Source organism: Amphibalanus amphitrite, unplaced genomic scaffold (genome assembly GCF_019059575.1).
Source record: "Amphibalanus amphitrite isolate SeventyFive unplaced genomic scaffold, NRLGWU_Aamphi_draft 000536F_arrow, whole genome shotgun sequence".
NCBI classification, from domain to species: domain Eukaryota; kingdom Metazoa; phylum Arthropoda; class Thecostraca; order Balanomorpha; family Balanidae; genus Amphibalanus; species Amphibalanus amphitrite.
The window spans coordinates 427,962-444,689 of record NW_024882030.1 but is presented as its reverse complement, the minus strand read 5'-3'; the positions used below and the strand labels follow the sequence as shown (position 1 = coordinate 444,689).

The 16,728-nt window shown below is 46.4% G+C and overlaps 1 protein-coding gene across 1 annotated transcript in view; it reads left to right on the top strand.

Annotated features, from left to right (window-relative positions):
• The first annotated feature begins 6,603 nt into the window (after nt 1–6,603).
• LOC122393463 overlaps nt 6,604–16,728 on the top strand; it is a 34,262-nt gene continuing 24,137 nt past the window's right edge. Inside the window, exons 1-3 of the mRNA XM_043389484.1 lie at nt 6,604–6,721; nt 11,746–12,142; nt 12,595–12,809. Of these exons, the coding sequence (XP_043245419.1) occupies nt 11,748–12,142; nt 12,595–12,809 (610 nt within the window). The 5' untranslated portion in view covers nt 6,604–6,721; nt 11,746–11,747. The remainder of the gene's footprint in view (nt 6,722–11,745; nt 12,143–12,594; nt 12,810–16,728) is intronic.

Below are 16,728 nucleotides of genomic sequence, written 5' to 3'. Positions count from 1 at the left end.
ACAAGTACGTTCGAAAGTATTTCGGTCATTTTTTCGCTAAGGTCAATATTGAGGTCGCTAGAGGTCATCATAGGTCAAATTTCAGTGTTTTCGGTGTTGCCGGACATATTCCGCTGTAGCTCGGAAACTAGAAGAGCTAGAGAGCCGCGGAAAAAAGCAATCGATAGCTCTTTTCAAGCTCTTTCGCCAAGGTTCGTCAGATTTGACCTCAGCTCAACGGTTTGGCCTACAGAGGTCATGCAAGGTCAACTTGGCAAATTTCTTTGAAAATGTTTTTAACTATAGCATGCATTCACGAGAAAATAGAGAAACGATTCATGCACCATCGTGCTTGGCTCGTCGAGACGCGTCGAATGATATAGTTTGACCTCGAAAGGTCATTTTGAAAATTTGACCTCAGGTCAAGGTCATGACCTTACCGAAATAGGTCATGCTGCATATCATTCGATCCGCATTGACGAGACAAACACGATAAACGTCGAACGGAGTCTCTATCTCTATTCAATAACAAGTAAGTGCAGAAAAACCGCTGGTGACCTCTGGTGACCAGGGAGATGACCTAGCGTGACCTCAGCGAGGTCACAAGCAAATGGTTTCACATGGGCTGTGATTTGCTGACCCAAGACACTTCAATAACGAAATATAGGAACAATCACGCCCGATTTAGCTGAAAAACAACTACTTTTCGATTCTCCCATTGACTTATAATGGGGAGCAGCGATGACCTGACCTGACCTTAGGTCACATTTATAAAAAATCCGAGATAGCCATTTTGTAGAGCTGGGTGACATCTTCAAGTACTGTAAATTTTACATCGATCGGATAAAAGCTGTGCCTTTGAGAGAGCTTTGAACTTTTTTAGAGGTGGTGTCAGTTTTGGTGACCTTGTGACCTGACCTGACCTGACCCGAACCCCCCAAAAAAGGACATGATGTAAAAATGTTGAATAAACAGCTATACAAAGTTTCAGGGCGCTAACTCAAGTGGTTTCTGAGTTATCGCTGAAAAACCACAGGGGGGGGGGCCAAAATGGCCCCCCCCCCACCAGGGCGAAGGTTAACGGGCCACTTTTGCGTCTAGTCTGTTGATGTTTCGTTTGGATTGCATTGACCTAAGTTTGGTCTAATAAAGTGAAGCCTTTGAGCATACCTATACATTGTATTAACCCCATTTAATGTTGTTGTTATGTTCAAAACCAGTAGCAAGCACACTCCCTGAAACGTGAAATAGTGATACAAATTACCCCACCATGTGATACAACTCACCCAAGCCATGGGGCAGGTTGTATCAAAAACATTGTTCTTTTCGGGAGACCGTAGAAGAAAAACTGGTAGAGGTAGCGGAAAAGTTACTTTGCACAAAAAAGCAGAAGAATCAAGGAAGGGGATAGTATGGAAATAATGAGTTTATCACGGATAGTTACGAGGTTATGGGTCTCGGAGTAAAAACTGATACAACCCACCCCACTCTCCCCTATATATATATATATATATATATATATATATATATATATATATATATATATATATATATATATATATATATATATATGTTTCATTGTAGACCAAGGAGTTGTGAGCTTTAGCAAGCTTTCGGTTGGTTCTTTCTATAGTGCGAATCAGTTTTTTGGTACCAGACGGAAGACCAAATATTAGTTGTCCAAAATTGCTCATTAATGAGTCACACAATCGTTAAAATCGTTAAAAATAAGTGACGTTTCGGTTTATTGTCTCTAAACCATTATCAAACAAGTCGTTCACGAATCGAAAAACACAGTACCAGATGCAGTTGTTTTACATAATACATGACAAAATGTCTCGTGAATAGGGGTAAGACCACTTCTTTTAGACATATACACAAAAATACCTATCACCTAAGAAGGAATTGCGCAACGTAAGGGTGAGTAGACTAGTCACATACAAGGCTAATCACACGGACACATCGTTCTTGACGTCCGGATTAGCGCCACAGGCCTAGTGTGACACATGAGTTGACCTGTTTGTTGAGTGTTGGTGTGTGCTGTCTAATGAGTAAGGCTTCAGCAATGAAGAGTCTATATTTGTTGTGTTCTGTTTTGATGATGTCTGTGTTTTCTGTGAGATGTTTTCTGGTGAGTGTTGTGTGGTGTTCTTGGTTCATGTGCTGTTTGGGGGCCCCATCCCTCAAGTGCATGGTGAGGCGTCGCGAAAGTGACGTAGTTGTAGCACCGATGTAGCTTATATCTCGAAGCCTACAATCTTCGAAAGGACAAGAAAAACGATAAACTACATTGGTGCACTTCAATTTGTCATTTTTGCTGTGTGTGTTGTTTCGTATGAGCAGGTCTTTTGTCTTACTATTCCTGTAGTAAATGACCAATAGTAAACGGTCATTCTCGTCAATGCATTTTACATGGCCATATATGATGTCTCTAATAACTCGCTCGTCTATTTTATATGCAGTTGACATCTGGTTGCGGTAGAAAATTCGGATTTTTCTACCGCTGTTCGTCCCGTTTGTCCCGTTTGTGTCGTCCGTCCCGTTTGTCCCATTACTCTCATTTGTCCCGTTTGCACCGTTCGTCTCATCTGTCCCGTTTGTCATGTTACCTTTTTCGATCTCCCTGTCCAGGTAAGTTCTGATTTCGTCATCTATCTCTTGGTTTGAATATCCATTGTTAACTAATATCTGCTTAATCCTAGTGAATTCTACATGTAACAAATTAGAGACAGAGACATGTAACAATTAGAGACATCATATATGGCCATGTAAAATGCATTGACGAGAATGACCGTTTACTATTGGTCATTTACTACAGGAATAGTAAGACAAAAGACCTGCTCATACGAAACAACACACACAGCAAAAATGACAAATTGAAGTGCACCAATGTAGTTTATCGTTTTTCTTGTCCTTTCGAAGATTGTAGGCTTCGAGATATAAGCTACATCGGTGCTACAACTACGTCACTTTCGCGACGCCTCACCATGCACTTGAGGGATGGGGCCCCCAAACAGCACATGAACCAAGAACACCACACAACACTCACCAGAAAACATCTCACAGAAAACACAGACATCATCAAAACAGAACACAACAAATATAGACTCTTCATTGCTGAAGCCTTACTCATTAGACAGCACACACCAACACTCAACAAACAGGTCAACTCATGTGTCACACTAGGCCTGTGGCGCTAATCCGGACGTCAAGAACGATGTGTCCGTGTGATTAGCCTTGTATGTGACTAGTCTACTCACCCTTACGTTGCGCAATTCCTTCTTAGGTGATAGGTATTTTTGTGTATATGTCTAAAAGAAGTGGTCTTACCCCTATTCACGAGACATTTTGTCATGTATTATGTAAAACAACTGCATCTGGTACTGTGTTTTTCGATTCGTGAACGACTTGTTTGATAATGGTTTAGAGACAATAAACCGAAACGTCACTTATTTTTAACGATTTTAACGATTGTGTGACTCATTAATGAGCAATTTTGGACAACTAATATTTGGTCTTCCGTCTGGTACCAAAAAACTGATTCGCACTATAGAAAGAACCAACCGAAAGCTTGCTAAAGCTCACAACTCCTTGGTCTACAATGAAACATGTATCAAAGAAGATATTCTGCCAAAATATACCAATATATATATATATATATATATATATATATATATATATATATATATATATATATATATATATATATCATTCGATGCAGATTGACGAAAGGATCACGATGATGCCCTTAGTTTGTTTCTATCATGACTAATTCGAAAGTTATTCGAGAAAAAACTCTCTCCTTATCTAGCGCCGCCATTTTGACTTTTTCGACCCCTGTGACGTCATCTTTGACCTGACCTGAAAATGACCTTTGTAAAAATTGTAGACCTTGTCCGTGCGTATCCGATGCCGTTTACCGCTTGTCGCTATCTTGCTTCGTTCTCGAGATCTCAGGGGGGGGGGCGGTTATCCGCCCCCCCCCCGTCGGTACGAAGTTGGCGCAGACCCCCGTCGGTGCGCGGGATAGACTTGATTAAAAAGTCGCTCTAGATACTGAATTACCTGCCGACATAGCAGCCATGTTTTCGCATGTCTGTACTCTACAATCCTACTCGCCAGATCGGCCAGCTGCACTGCCACTGCCAGTGAGCAGACATTTTTATATACATATATATAAATTTAGTCCGAGTGGTTGAATGGGCGGATTTGAGGAATCAGAGCCCGCACTAAGCATAGCTTGTTGTTCCGACCCTGACCCTACCACCCGATCGCGCAATTCCAGTTGTATGGCAGAATTTAGTCCGAACGTTAAATATTCTTTGAACTTTGGGGAGCGAATTGCACGGCTGGTAAAATTTAAAAAGTAAAAATCAAAAGTTAAAGCCTAAAGGCCTAAAATTCAACGTCACTGACTGTGACAGACTGCTGGAAACCTGCTCCCATCTATCGGCGGTTGTCGGAACTAGAGATGTCAATTGGATACCAACTTTTTGGTATACCTACCGATACCAAACCGATACCAACTTGGTATTTGGTATTTCAATGCTAAGGCAGCGTTCGATGTCTCCCGGACGGCAAAGATTCTTTGCCGTCCAGCCAATCCCGTCCAAGGTCAGCGGGGGCTCGGCTGCGGTTATGAAACGTGATTGGCCGGACGGCGTAGAATCTTCGCCGTCCGAGAGACATCGAACGCGGGGTAAGGCTTTCGGTATTTTGTTGGTATTATGAATCCTGACTAATGTAAAAGAGGCAGCTAATTTGGTAAATAGTTGGTATTTTCCTCATTTTCCAAAGTCGGTTCGGTTTCGACTTTCGGTATTTTCTCATGGTTTTTGTTGATATTTGTTTTGGTATCGGTACATAGGCGTCGCCAGAGATTTTCGGTTGGGGGGGCAAAATCAACTTTTGTGTTAAATCTTGCCTTCCTCCAGTCGTTACTCATTCATTTTACATATCATTCAACGCGCAATGGTACGAGGAATACGATGGTGACAAGGTTTTCCTTGAAACTATGACTTGCCATTTTTTTTAAAGAAAATTCATTTTCTTTTAAATTTTTGAACAAAAAACGACCGGTAGAATCACAATGGCTGCGCTTGCCGACGCACTCTGGAGAGCCCCTGTGCAGACGCTCGTCGCTCATGATCATAAAAAAGGTTAAACGCTCAGCTTAATCGAATCACCTTGCTGAAACTTTCATTCACGCATGCATGCAGATTGCAGAGGTTCTACGTAAAATGCATAGGGCTTATCCCAGCCGCCGATTGAAGCTAAGTTGGGCTTTCGGCGTAGAGTGAATGTCGAAAGTGTGAATCGGAGGTACCTACCTAATTCATCTTTGCTCCAGTGAGAGGAGGTACCTATTTTGTTCACACGAGAGTGTGAACAAAAAGTTTCTCGTTTTTCGTGTGTAGGGAAGCGCTGCAAATGCGAAGAAAAGATGTTAAACGGAACCAAAATTTCGCACGGCATAGCGGCAAAGGACCCCTTGGCGACAGGCTTGGGACTTCCAGGCCATTTTAGGCCACTCAGGGTCAGTGTGAGCTCTCAGAGGCCTGCTTAGGATCCTGAAGATCGGTGTTGGTCACCCCAAATAGTTACGTGTATGTGGTGCTTTAGGGCTTTCCGAGCCCAAGGTGGGGCCCTCAGAAGCCAGTGTGGGCGGCGCCGCGGGCGCTAAGAGACCAGGCCTAGGGTGAGCAGGGAGCCCTCAAATAGCAGTGTGAACCTGGAGGTCTGTGTCGAATCCCTAAGGACCCTACATAGGGACATAAGAAACATGTGCTGGGACCCTCAGAGGCACACCTGAGTCGTGACCCCTAAACTGCAGGCTTGGGCTCAGCAAAATCTGTCGCCTCAAAAGCTCGGCTGAGCTATCAGAGGCCTAAGGTTCTCAGAAATATTTGAAAGCATCCTCAAAGATCCGTGTGGCCCTTCAGAGGTCCACGCATGTGTAAGGTCCTCAAAGATCCCTGTATGGGCCCTCAGAGAATATGAACACCAGTGGGACTCTCAGAGGCTTTGGGCCCTCTGATGGCTTCTTAGAGCTCAGTGGAGCTCCTTCGGAGCCTGTGTGAAAAGCAAGCAGTCATGAGCCCTGTGGCACTTGAACGGTACTTGAGTCTGTCGCAGACATTTGACGAGAGTTGAGAAAGGCCCGAAGATTGTGTCACGCTTTGAACGCAAATTTGGTATCAGCACTTCAAAAGTTATGAAAATCAGCTATAAAATGTAATAAAGAACCAACGAGGAACATGAAATGAATCACAGTATTGACACTTCCGAGTCTGGAGTCGGTGTCTTGACGATGTTGGCGACTGCGACTCCGACTCTGGCTTGAACGAGTCAGACCTCACAGGCATTCTCAGAAAGGTACCCCCCCCCCATTTTTCCCGACTCCAAAATCTCATCGGATCTGTATCGATCCCAGGGGGTGCCCGGTCCGAGGTTGGGGGGGGCAAGCTGCCCCGCTTGCCCCCCCGTGGCGACGCTAATGTATCGGTATCACGATTTTCCGTAATTGACATCCCTAGTCGGAACTATATACAGCAAACTGAGCCCAGGACCTGCTGCCACCTATCGGCGATTGTCGGAACCAGAGGCGGCTGACGGTCGAGCGACGGCCTTGGGACTGCCAGTGGCTGCTGGAAGTGTGGCGTAGTAGGTGAGAGTACCTACAGAAAGTGGAGACGGAGAAATACGGACGGCTAAGAACGACAGTACGGACAGAGGAGACGAGGTGAGGTCAGAGAGAGAGAGGGGTGACACAGACGGTCACATATCTCTGTGGGGATGAGGGGGGGGGGGGGGCTGGCTAAACAGTGTGGTCTTTGTGTGGCCTGTGGGTATTTTCCAGGGGCTCTTTCTCAGCGGCACGGTACCCGGTTGAAGGTATGGCCGAATGCTGAGCTCCAACAGTTGAACAAGCATAGATTCTGTTCTGTTCCATGCCCTAAATCTAAATACCGATGTTTATCAGCGCATCCAACATTGAGGTAATCCGCTGGGGTGAGTAGGTCACGTGACACATCCCCATCAGTCTGACGTAATCTGCTGGATAGCTTTCTGCCAGTGGTAGCTATTCAGTGTTAGGTAGTTGTAGGGGTATATCAATATAGAGTCTTGGGTGCAGGGTGAAGTGAGTGGTTGGGTTAGGTAAAGATTAGTCAGGCAGGGCTAGTTTTGGCCGGGCTAGGTGAAGCTGATAAGGAGGCCTGAGAGTTGAGACCAGGGCCTGGATGGATTATCGTGACGTTTACAACTCTTTCAATAATCAGGACATGTAAAAACATGGTAAGGAGCGTACTTATCTAAAAAAACAACGGACACTCGGCTTCAGTTTTCCTGAACGGGAAAGTCCCCCTGGCGCGGTTCGCCCCGCTGCGCGTGGGCTGGGGAAGTCCCTTTCTGCCGTTGGGCGCGACTGGCTGGCGTTTGCCATGGAGACGTCTCAGCTACCAGGATGAGGAGCTCGTCTGAGGAGTTTGGTCTGGGTCACGGCGCTATATACCGGTCAGGTCAGATTTGACCACGTATTTCCTATGTGACTTTTATCTTATTACGTTTTATAGGGGAGAGTGGGGTAAGATGCCCAGGGTGGGAAAGACGCCCCACCCCCTCTAGCGGGGAAACGAAGAATCGAACCTGGAAATTAATGTTCTTAGCGTAAAGCGGAAGCCTGCCTTGTTAACTGAACAAAAATTTGCGAAGCTCAGTTGGGCAACGGCTGGCTGGTGATTGCATGTTTTTTATTTGCTGCTTTCAAAAAATATTTTGGCGTCAAAACATTGTAAATATCAAAGAAGGTATATAATTTTTGAGTCCCTTGCTATAGTCGTGATACATTAACATGCGTGTACTGTGTCCCAAACAGTTTGTTTCAGGGTGTAGTTTTAAAGCTAACAAATTGTGCTGATTTAATGTTACTTCGGTACCTTGGGGTAAGATGCCCCCTGTCCTGATGGGGAAAGACGCCCCCTAAATCCGTAGGCTGTCCTTCAAGCAGCCCGTCAAATCATTTATTACATACTTGTGAGTTGTGATGAGAGACAAAAGCCCATCTGGGACTATTGAGAGTCCGGTACGGTCGGGTGCTCCCCATGCCGGTCTCTCGGCCCACACAGCGACTTTTTGGGCGGCATCTGACTCTGAGAGCCCTCACGACGGCCTCTGTGGGCCCCATTATTTGTTTCAGGGCCCCTCACGACATCCTTTGAGGGCTCCCACGTTGGCTCCACGGGCCGCGCTGGCATCTGAGGTCCCCACGATGGGCTCGAGGGCCCTCAAGCATCATGAAGACCTATAAGGGCCCTACAGTGGTCTCCGAACGCCACCACGGAGGCTTGTTTGGCCACGCTGGACTATGATGGCCCTAACGATGACCTCTGAAGCCCCTTACGACTACTTTTGAGGGCCCTTACGATGACGTTTAGTGTCTATTGCAGGCTCGAAGGGACTACTGATTCGTTCAGGCGATTCACGTGCCTATTTATGTCACTTATAGTGCAGGGGGCATCTTACCCAACCGCAGGGGGCGTCTTTCCCACCCTGTGGGGTAAGATGCCCCCTTTCACTTCTTCAGGAAAATGCCTAATAGCAAAAAAAGTTATCATATTTCAGGCACGAAAGTGTGATATTTTTGGAGAAAAATGATGTAGGCTTCCGTTGAAACTCCAAGTTTTGGCATTCCGATCGTCATTTTCGAATAATATATGACATAGTCAAACCCTGGGCATCTTTCCCCACTCTCCCCTAGAATCGTTATATTTATTGACGGGGTGTTATTCCTAGGGGAAGCGGGGGGAACACCGCCACTGTGGGAAACACCGCCACCCCATCTGGCGGCGAAAGTATGAACTATTAAGTGTAAAAATCCGTTATTTCCTATTAACCGCACGAAGGTAAGCGTCTTCTGATTTGTGTTCCGGTTTTTCAGTGTAATCGAAGCTCATTGTGGGCATTTAAAGAAAAATGCACATTCTCTTATAAAAATTCGATGAGTTGGGAGAACTTTTGAATGTCTTGAAGTAGAGACTCATTTTGATTTAGGTACTTGATTACATCGAAAAATAACTGATCGGCTTTGTCCAGTAAGATAGGTTTGCTTGAACCGTGTAGTACATTCTTGCCGCTGGCGATTTTTGCTTGTGATCACTTATTGGGGAACACCGCCACCCCGTGGCGGTGTTACCCCAATTGAGGTTGCGGTGTTTCCTGTTCGTAGCGTGATAAGTGATGAAATTCCAAAGACACGCTTTATTTATGTTCGTAGATGTTCCTAAGTCGGGAATAAGCAGCTTATTTGACTTTTTACTTTATATTTTTCATGCATCCCGACCAAGCACTTGCCAGCTGTATAAAACTTAAAAGTCGTGATACATGAAAACCTTTTAGGAGCATGCAAAATAAGTACCTAAAACACGTGAGCAAATGTTTAAATATTGTAACCAAGACAATAACTACCAAGAGACTTCACACATATTCTCTCATTTTGGCGAAAAGCTTAGGGGGCGGTGTTACCCCCGCTTCCCCTATGTGACTTTTATCTTAATTATTACGTTCTATACATAGAATCGTTTAAGTTATTGTCAGGATGTTAGAAAATAGCGTTGAATAGCTATAATGTCTCTTGCTGACCCCTGGTTACCTAATAGCAGACCTTATGTCAGGAACGGATAGATTAACTTTAAGAGATGTCAATCGGATACCAACGTTTGTGGTATAATGAATCCAAGCCATTGTCATCCCGGTTTGGTATCGGCTTTCCAATAATTTGGGATGAGCACCACTGATGGGTAATCCACAGCGAAGGAGGGCTGTGCCTCACCACGGCCTGTATACTGGGAAACGCGTCCATTTGGACCACGGCTCGGAGATCGGACCGGTACGGCGGGCCGTGTCTACTCCCCCCTCTCCCCCGCTCATCCCCTCTCTCTCTCTCTCTCTCTCTCCCCTCTCCCTCTCTCTCTCTCTCTCTCTCTCTCTCTCTCTCTCTCTCTCTCTCTCTCTCTCTCTCTCTCTCTCTCTCTCTCTCTCTCTCTCTCTCTCTCTCTCTCTCTCTCTCTCTGGCTCCAGTGTTGCTCTCTACCGGTGTTTCTGCTGACTGAACACACAGACACGGAGCTGATCCACGACCGAGTCAGCCGACGGAGACATGACAGTTGACACCGAGGGTCGGGTGGCCGGTGCTCGGTATCGGGGGTAGCGGGTCAGCGGGGTCAGCGGGGGGGATGGGGAGAGGTTGTGGAGGGGAGTGATACGGTGAGAGAGTTCGTGAACACCCTCTGCTCAGTTCACGGCGGGTGGGGAAAACAGACATGAAACTTCGTACGAACCAACTGTGGATGAAACTTCGTACGAACCAGCTGTGGCTCACGCACCACGCCTACACCAGCCTCTGACGTATAAAAGTAGCTCTGTAAAAGCCCCGCCAGGAGTCGTATCTCCCCCCATCCACTCGTTATGAGAGGGCCGGGGGACTGGCCAGATCAGGGCTGAGGAAAGGGGTTATTCTATACGTACCGCATCATAGTGTCTCGAAAACTTCGTTACTTTACCCGCGAGCTGCTGGATGAGCTAAACCCCCACTTTTTTCGCCGCGCTTAAAAAAAAACGGCCGCGTCGCAGGAGTGCCAAATTCTGGTTGCATGTAGGGAATATATTGAAGTTCATTGCGATGAAATTTCAAACAAATTGGTGGGGAAAATTAAGATTGAGGTTATAGTGACGTCATGACTCCTGGGTTTCCGACCAACAACGGTATGTGTTAACCCTCGCCCGTATTGGTGTTTTTCCAGCCGCGAACGTATAAAGGGGGGTCCGTTGGACCCCCCCTTGCCGTTTCGCCCCTGATCGAGCTAGAGCTTCGCGGAAAAAACGAGCGTGTTGCCCGTGACGAGAGGAAGCCGATGATACCTAATTTTATGGTCCTCGGTCATTGGCTGACCTTGCAGGTCAGGTCAATGACCTAAAAGTCGGGAAAATCGGGACCTGTTAGAACGTCGTAAAGTGTGGCTGCTACGGGTTTTTTCGGGGTGCTGATCACGAATATCACGTTCGTTTTGATCACAGATGATGTCTTCATGCATTTAGTCCAGGTCGGGTCAGGTCAGGTCAAGTCAAGCAGTAGGGGTCCTGCCGGGTATTCCTAGTAGGTGTCAACCGCCTCTGACAGCTTCGTAACATGTTACGAAGGCACCAAAACTACTTCGTAAATGTTCAAATGGTTGCTAAATTCGAATTCAGCTGCAAAAACTGGCCTAGAAACATGTAAAACTCGAAAAAGTGAACCGAGGTCATCAAAGGTCAATGACCTGACCTGACCTTCAGGTGACCTTGACACCCACCCTAACGCATGGGGGCAACATCATATCACATGTTTGAACGCTTGAAACCACGAAAAGACTGCAAACGCGCGGCTAATGCGAGCCGACATACGCCGAATCGCGATTCCGGCCAAACATGGTCTCGTAAAGTAGGTCACAGGTCAAAGGTCATTGGGGTCAGGGTCATGAAATTTTCAGAGTAGGTGTAAAATTGATTAACGCGAGGGTACTGAAAGTTTCGTCGCGATCGGCCGCTTTTTACGCGAGTTATTCGCGAAAAACCATGGGGGGGGGTCCGTTCGACCCCCCCCCCCTATACGGGCGAGGGTTAAAAAATCATAAACTCACAGAATAGCCATAGACACATGCCGTTACGACCATTAGCCTGTTTAAGGTGAAACCGTTCTCTCAGTCTTATACCGTACGTTTTCTGTTTTAGAAATGGAGACTGGACAGCTCCAAGAGAAGTTTATCCAGATGAAAGAAGAGATGGCACTTCTGAAGGAGGAACTGACACATCGTAATCAAGAGGACATTGCCCGTTTGGATGGGGAACTGACCACACTGAAGAAAAACTGCGACCACCTGAGTGAACAGGTGGTCGGACTGGAGGGAGAAGTGGCCACACTGAAGGGAAACAACGCCACACTAAAGGGAGACAACGCCACACTAAAGGGAGACAACGCCACACTGCGTCAGGAGGTGGTCCATCTACGTGAAGAGGTGGTCCGCCTGCGGCAGGCTGTGCTCGAGGAGCGCACCACTCGCCAGGTCGTCGTGGAGGAGCTGCGGCAGGAGGTTCGCCGGCGAGCGGCGCCATCCGACCGTTCGCAGAGGTGAGACTGAGAGGCAGCAGGGGTGGCACCAGGGGTTAGTCGATGAGATGACACTAGGGGCAAATACCTAGTAACAGGAGGTCGGCTTTGGTTGCAGGATATGACGCTGGGCGTAGACAGTTGGTCTGTAAAACTCAAACCAGCTGTACGGATAGTCGGTCAGTAAGACTTAACCGGTTGTGAAGACAACTTTCTGTAAGAGTGACTGTTGTGTGATCAGTTTGTCAGTAATAGTAGTTATACCTTATTTTGTGGATAGTTTGTCTTGTCTGTGAGGCTGTGAGGCAGCAAGGATGGCACTGCAGGTTGGAAATGGGGGATGAACACTGCATGGGCTCACGTGGATTGATGGTACGGGGCTGTCTCGGAAGAGAAGACGTCTGGAAATTATATCCCAATGACTGACCTCTGATGACGTCACACCACGTCATACTGACGTCATTTCGCCACAGTGACGACGAAGAGCCTCGCGAACTGACTTCACTGAAGGACAACAATTATGACAAGTGTGACGTCACAACCCAAACTGCGGAGGAGGCGCTGCCGGTAGGCGGTAGCTTGAGGCCGCCCGCGCCTCGCGAGACCAACATCTACCACCTGGACACCGAGCTGCTGAAGATGGTGATGAGCAAGATGGACTGCAGGGACATGTTTCGCGCCAGGCGGGGTGAGTGTCCTGGCGACTGGCGAGGTCGTGTGTCACAATAACTATTATCCGAGTCGATGTGGTGTGTTTCCTTAGCCAACTGAGAGTTCAGCAAGTTGGAAAAGTCTGGGTGGATATATAAACGCCGATGAAGGGCTTGGAGCTATGTGAATTCCGGTTGCCATTATATGGAATATCGATGTTATATTTTATAGAATTTCTAACGCTGCCTGTATTTATGACCATGAATTAATCATAACCATGAAGGTCGGTCGGATTGGTCGGACGTGTTTTGCAGCGCTCCTGTTTTTTGGTTATTTAATGCGGATATGGTAATCGGTGTAATATCAAATTGGTATGCTCTGAAAGAACATTAATTGTAGTACGCGATTGTACTAGAATCATACCGATTTAGTGGATTCTAAGCTGCTTAATCAGCGTTTAACTCGTTAAAAATTTTGACTTAAATCGCTTGGCGTTGATTTTCCTAGCCTTGCGAAAGTCGTGATTGGCTCTTGATTTTTCGTTGCAATTCTCGTGTTTTGCACGACAGAGCCCGTATGAAGCAAACCTCGACAGATAAAATACTGAAGAAATGAGCAACTCAGCTGGTCCTCAGAACATCATGATTGACGAACTTCTTTGCTTCGTTCAGAACAAGCTTGATACTTTACCACCAGATACCATTGTTCAGCTATGTGAGTCCACATTTAATGAAGCGGATGTAGAAGCATCAAAAAGGCTCCTATATGATCTGTGTGCTGGAGCTGATACTTCAAGATTTAAGAAAAGACTTGGGAGGAAAAAAACTCAACAAAACTTAGAAGACATAATCAAACTGATGCAAGAGAAGGGAACAGACGTCCCCTTGTTTGTAGCCCGTGATCTACAAAAGCTGCCTCCGGTTTCTTTTGACAGTCTTGATGTCTCCTGTCTGCTAAGCCAGATCAAGAAAACGCAGTCAGAGCTTGATTTCCTGAAGGACAGTATGACCGCCCAACAGTGCGCCGTGCAGTCGCTCACGGAAGTGGTCGGCCAGGTCAAGCTCCAGACTGATCAGATCGTGAGCAACCAGAGTAAGACTGCTGTGACTGACCATGACGTTGCTGGTGCAATGTCTGCTCCTGTCGTCACAGTAGCCTCTACTTCAGAAGCTACGACTTCGACCTCGACTTCCTCGACCTCGACTGCTGCGACTGACATCACTTCAGCGCATACAGCTACTGCAAGAGCTGCTGCTGCTGTTTCCGGGAGTCAGCCAGCAACGGTCGCGGCCCATGACTCGCGCAACGCTTCGAACAGCTCCAACGACAGTTCTCCTAGTAATAAAGCTGAAGTGAGAAGGGGAGCTACTTCATATGCAGATGTCGTGTCATCTACAGCTAAGCGGGAGGAGGAGGAGGACTGGTTGACGATGAGACGTGTAAACGGTAAGCTAAAACCGGTTCCTGTGACTAAAAATGAGACTGCAGCGTCACCCAGCGCTAGTCCTTCCACAGCTGTGGGGAGGGCAACCAACGAATCCTCTGGGAGCGTAACTGGCGCGGCGAAAAACACTGGACTGTTAACAGTGGACAGTAGGTCCCATAGGAGAGCGCACATTTTTGTGTCTAGATTCCACACGTCTGTGTCCCCTGAGATGGTCAAAACTTTCCTGATAGGAAAGCTGGGCGCAGATAGTGATGTTAGAGTTGAGAGCGTTCAAACTCGATATGACACTTACAGGTCATTTCGTGTCAGCTGCAGATGCGAGGAGCCAAACATGCTAATACAGCCAGACTTATGGCCCGAGAACACCTATGTGAGAAGGTGGCGTGGGCCGATCACAAACGCTCAAAACCGGGCCACCATCAGCCCAAGCTCCTCATCCGCATGAGATTAGCTAGTTTCAATGTTCGAGGTCTCCCCAAAACTAGTAAAAGCCTATCGTTACGCCCTGATGTTGTTGATGTATTAGAGTGCGCGGACATAGCATGTGTTCAAGAAACGTGGTATTCGAAGCAGGAGCTAGGTCACCTGAATAGTCTTCATGAAGAATTTTATGGTTTTGGTTGTGCAACAGTAGATTTTAGAGATGGTATATGCACTGGTCATCCGTCTGGTGGTGTAGCTATCCTGTTTCGGAAGTCTATGGCAGCATTTGCGAAACCTATTGACTTAGAATTAGACTGGTGCTGTGCCCTTGATATTTCTCTGCCCACAAAACGTCTCATCGTGTTTAATGTATATATGCCATTTCAGTGTCGTGAGAATACCGATAAGTATGCTGAACAGTTAGGAGTTTTAGAAAGTATCATCAGCGACCTTAACACCACATGCTTTCTAATTTTGGGTGACTGGAATGCTGATATGAAGGATTGTCACAATAGCTTATTTGGCCCTGCCTTAGTGCAATTTTGTGATTCTAACAGCCTTCATTTATCATCACAGGCGATGTTACCTGGTGACAGTTTTACGTATGTAAGCGACGCTTGGGGTACTCAATCATGGTTGGATCATGTTGTTGCCAGTAGCGATGCACATGCTGCTATTTCTGATATGGAAATTGGCGATCAGCCCTCATTAAGTGATCATTTGCCGCTATTGCTCAAAATGGATATCACACAGCTACCAGAGATGACTGCGGTTCAAAACGATGTGCAAAGTAGCACTAAGTGGGACCAGTTATCTCCTGAATCTCTTAAGATATACTCTGATAAATGTAAGGATTTGTTAACTGGTGTTGCAACTGATGCACCAGGCATAACATGTTCTGAACCGAACTGCACTTCAGAGGAACACAGGGCAGAGTGCATAGCGCTGTACGAACAAATATGTCACGCCCTTTTGCAGGCAGAAAATTCTGTAAACGATGCTAGGGCCAGAAAGTCTTTCAAATGTGTCCCTGGATGGAATTACTATGTTTCTGACCTGTACAAAGAATCAAAGGACCTGTATCGACTTTGGCAAGAAGCAGGGAAACCTAAGCATGGCCCAGTGTTTGATGCCTACAGCAGAGGCAGGGCCAGGTGTAAGTATGCCATTCGTTTTGTTAAGAAAAATGAAAATGTTCTGAGACGTGAAGCCATCGCCAAAAAGTTATGTGACAATGACTGTAAATCTTTTTGGAAAGAAATAAGATCGCTGAGTAACAGTAGTACTCCCCTACCATCAGTGATTGATGGTGTGTGTGGTGAGGGTGAGATTGCTGACTTTTGGGGGAAACATTTCTCCAGCCTTCTCAATTTGATGCCGTCATCAGATGGTACGCTCTGGGAAGAGGACAGGGAATCGTCTGTAGGTGATATCAGAGTGTCCGAAGGCGAGATTCAGGATGCTGTCCAAAAAATGAAGTGTGGGAAAGCTAGTGGGATTGATGGTTTACAGGCCGAAAACTTGAAATATGCGGGGAAAAGTTTATTGTCAAAGTTATCCGCTTGCTTCACAGCACTACTTATGCATGGCATTCTCCCAGAATCAATGATGGCGGTGGTCCTGGTGCCGATTATCAAGGATAAAGCTGGTAAGGTCACTGCAAAAGATAACTACCGACCTGTTGCGCTAGCTAGCGTAATGAGTAAAGCGCTAGAACTAATCCTTTTGGAACGGATAGAGGACCACCTGTTGACAGCCTCCAATCAGTTTGGCTTCAAAAAGGGAATGGGAACTGACCAGTGCATATACCTCCTGAAACAGTCTATTGATCTGTACAAGTCCATGAATGGCAGTGTATTTATGTGTTTCTTGGATTCAAGCAAGGCATTCGATCGTGTACAGCATAAAAGGCTTTTCGACATTCTTCGAGATAGAGCAGTCCCAATATACATTGTTCGTGTACTTGTGTACTGGTACGCCCGTCAGGAAATGTGTGTCCGGTGGGGTGGTGCCATTTCCTTTAAATTTAGGGTATCGAACGGCGTTAGGCAGGGTGGCATATTGTCCCCATATCTGTTTAATGTGT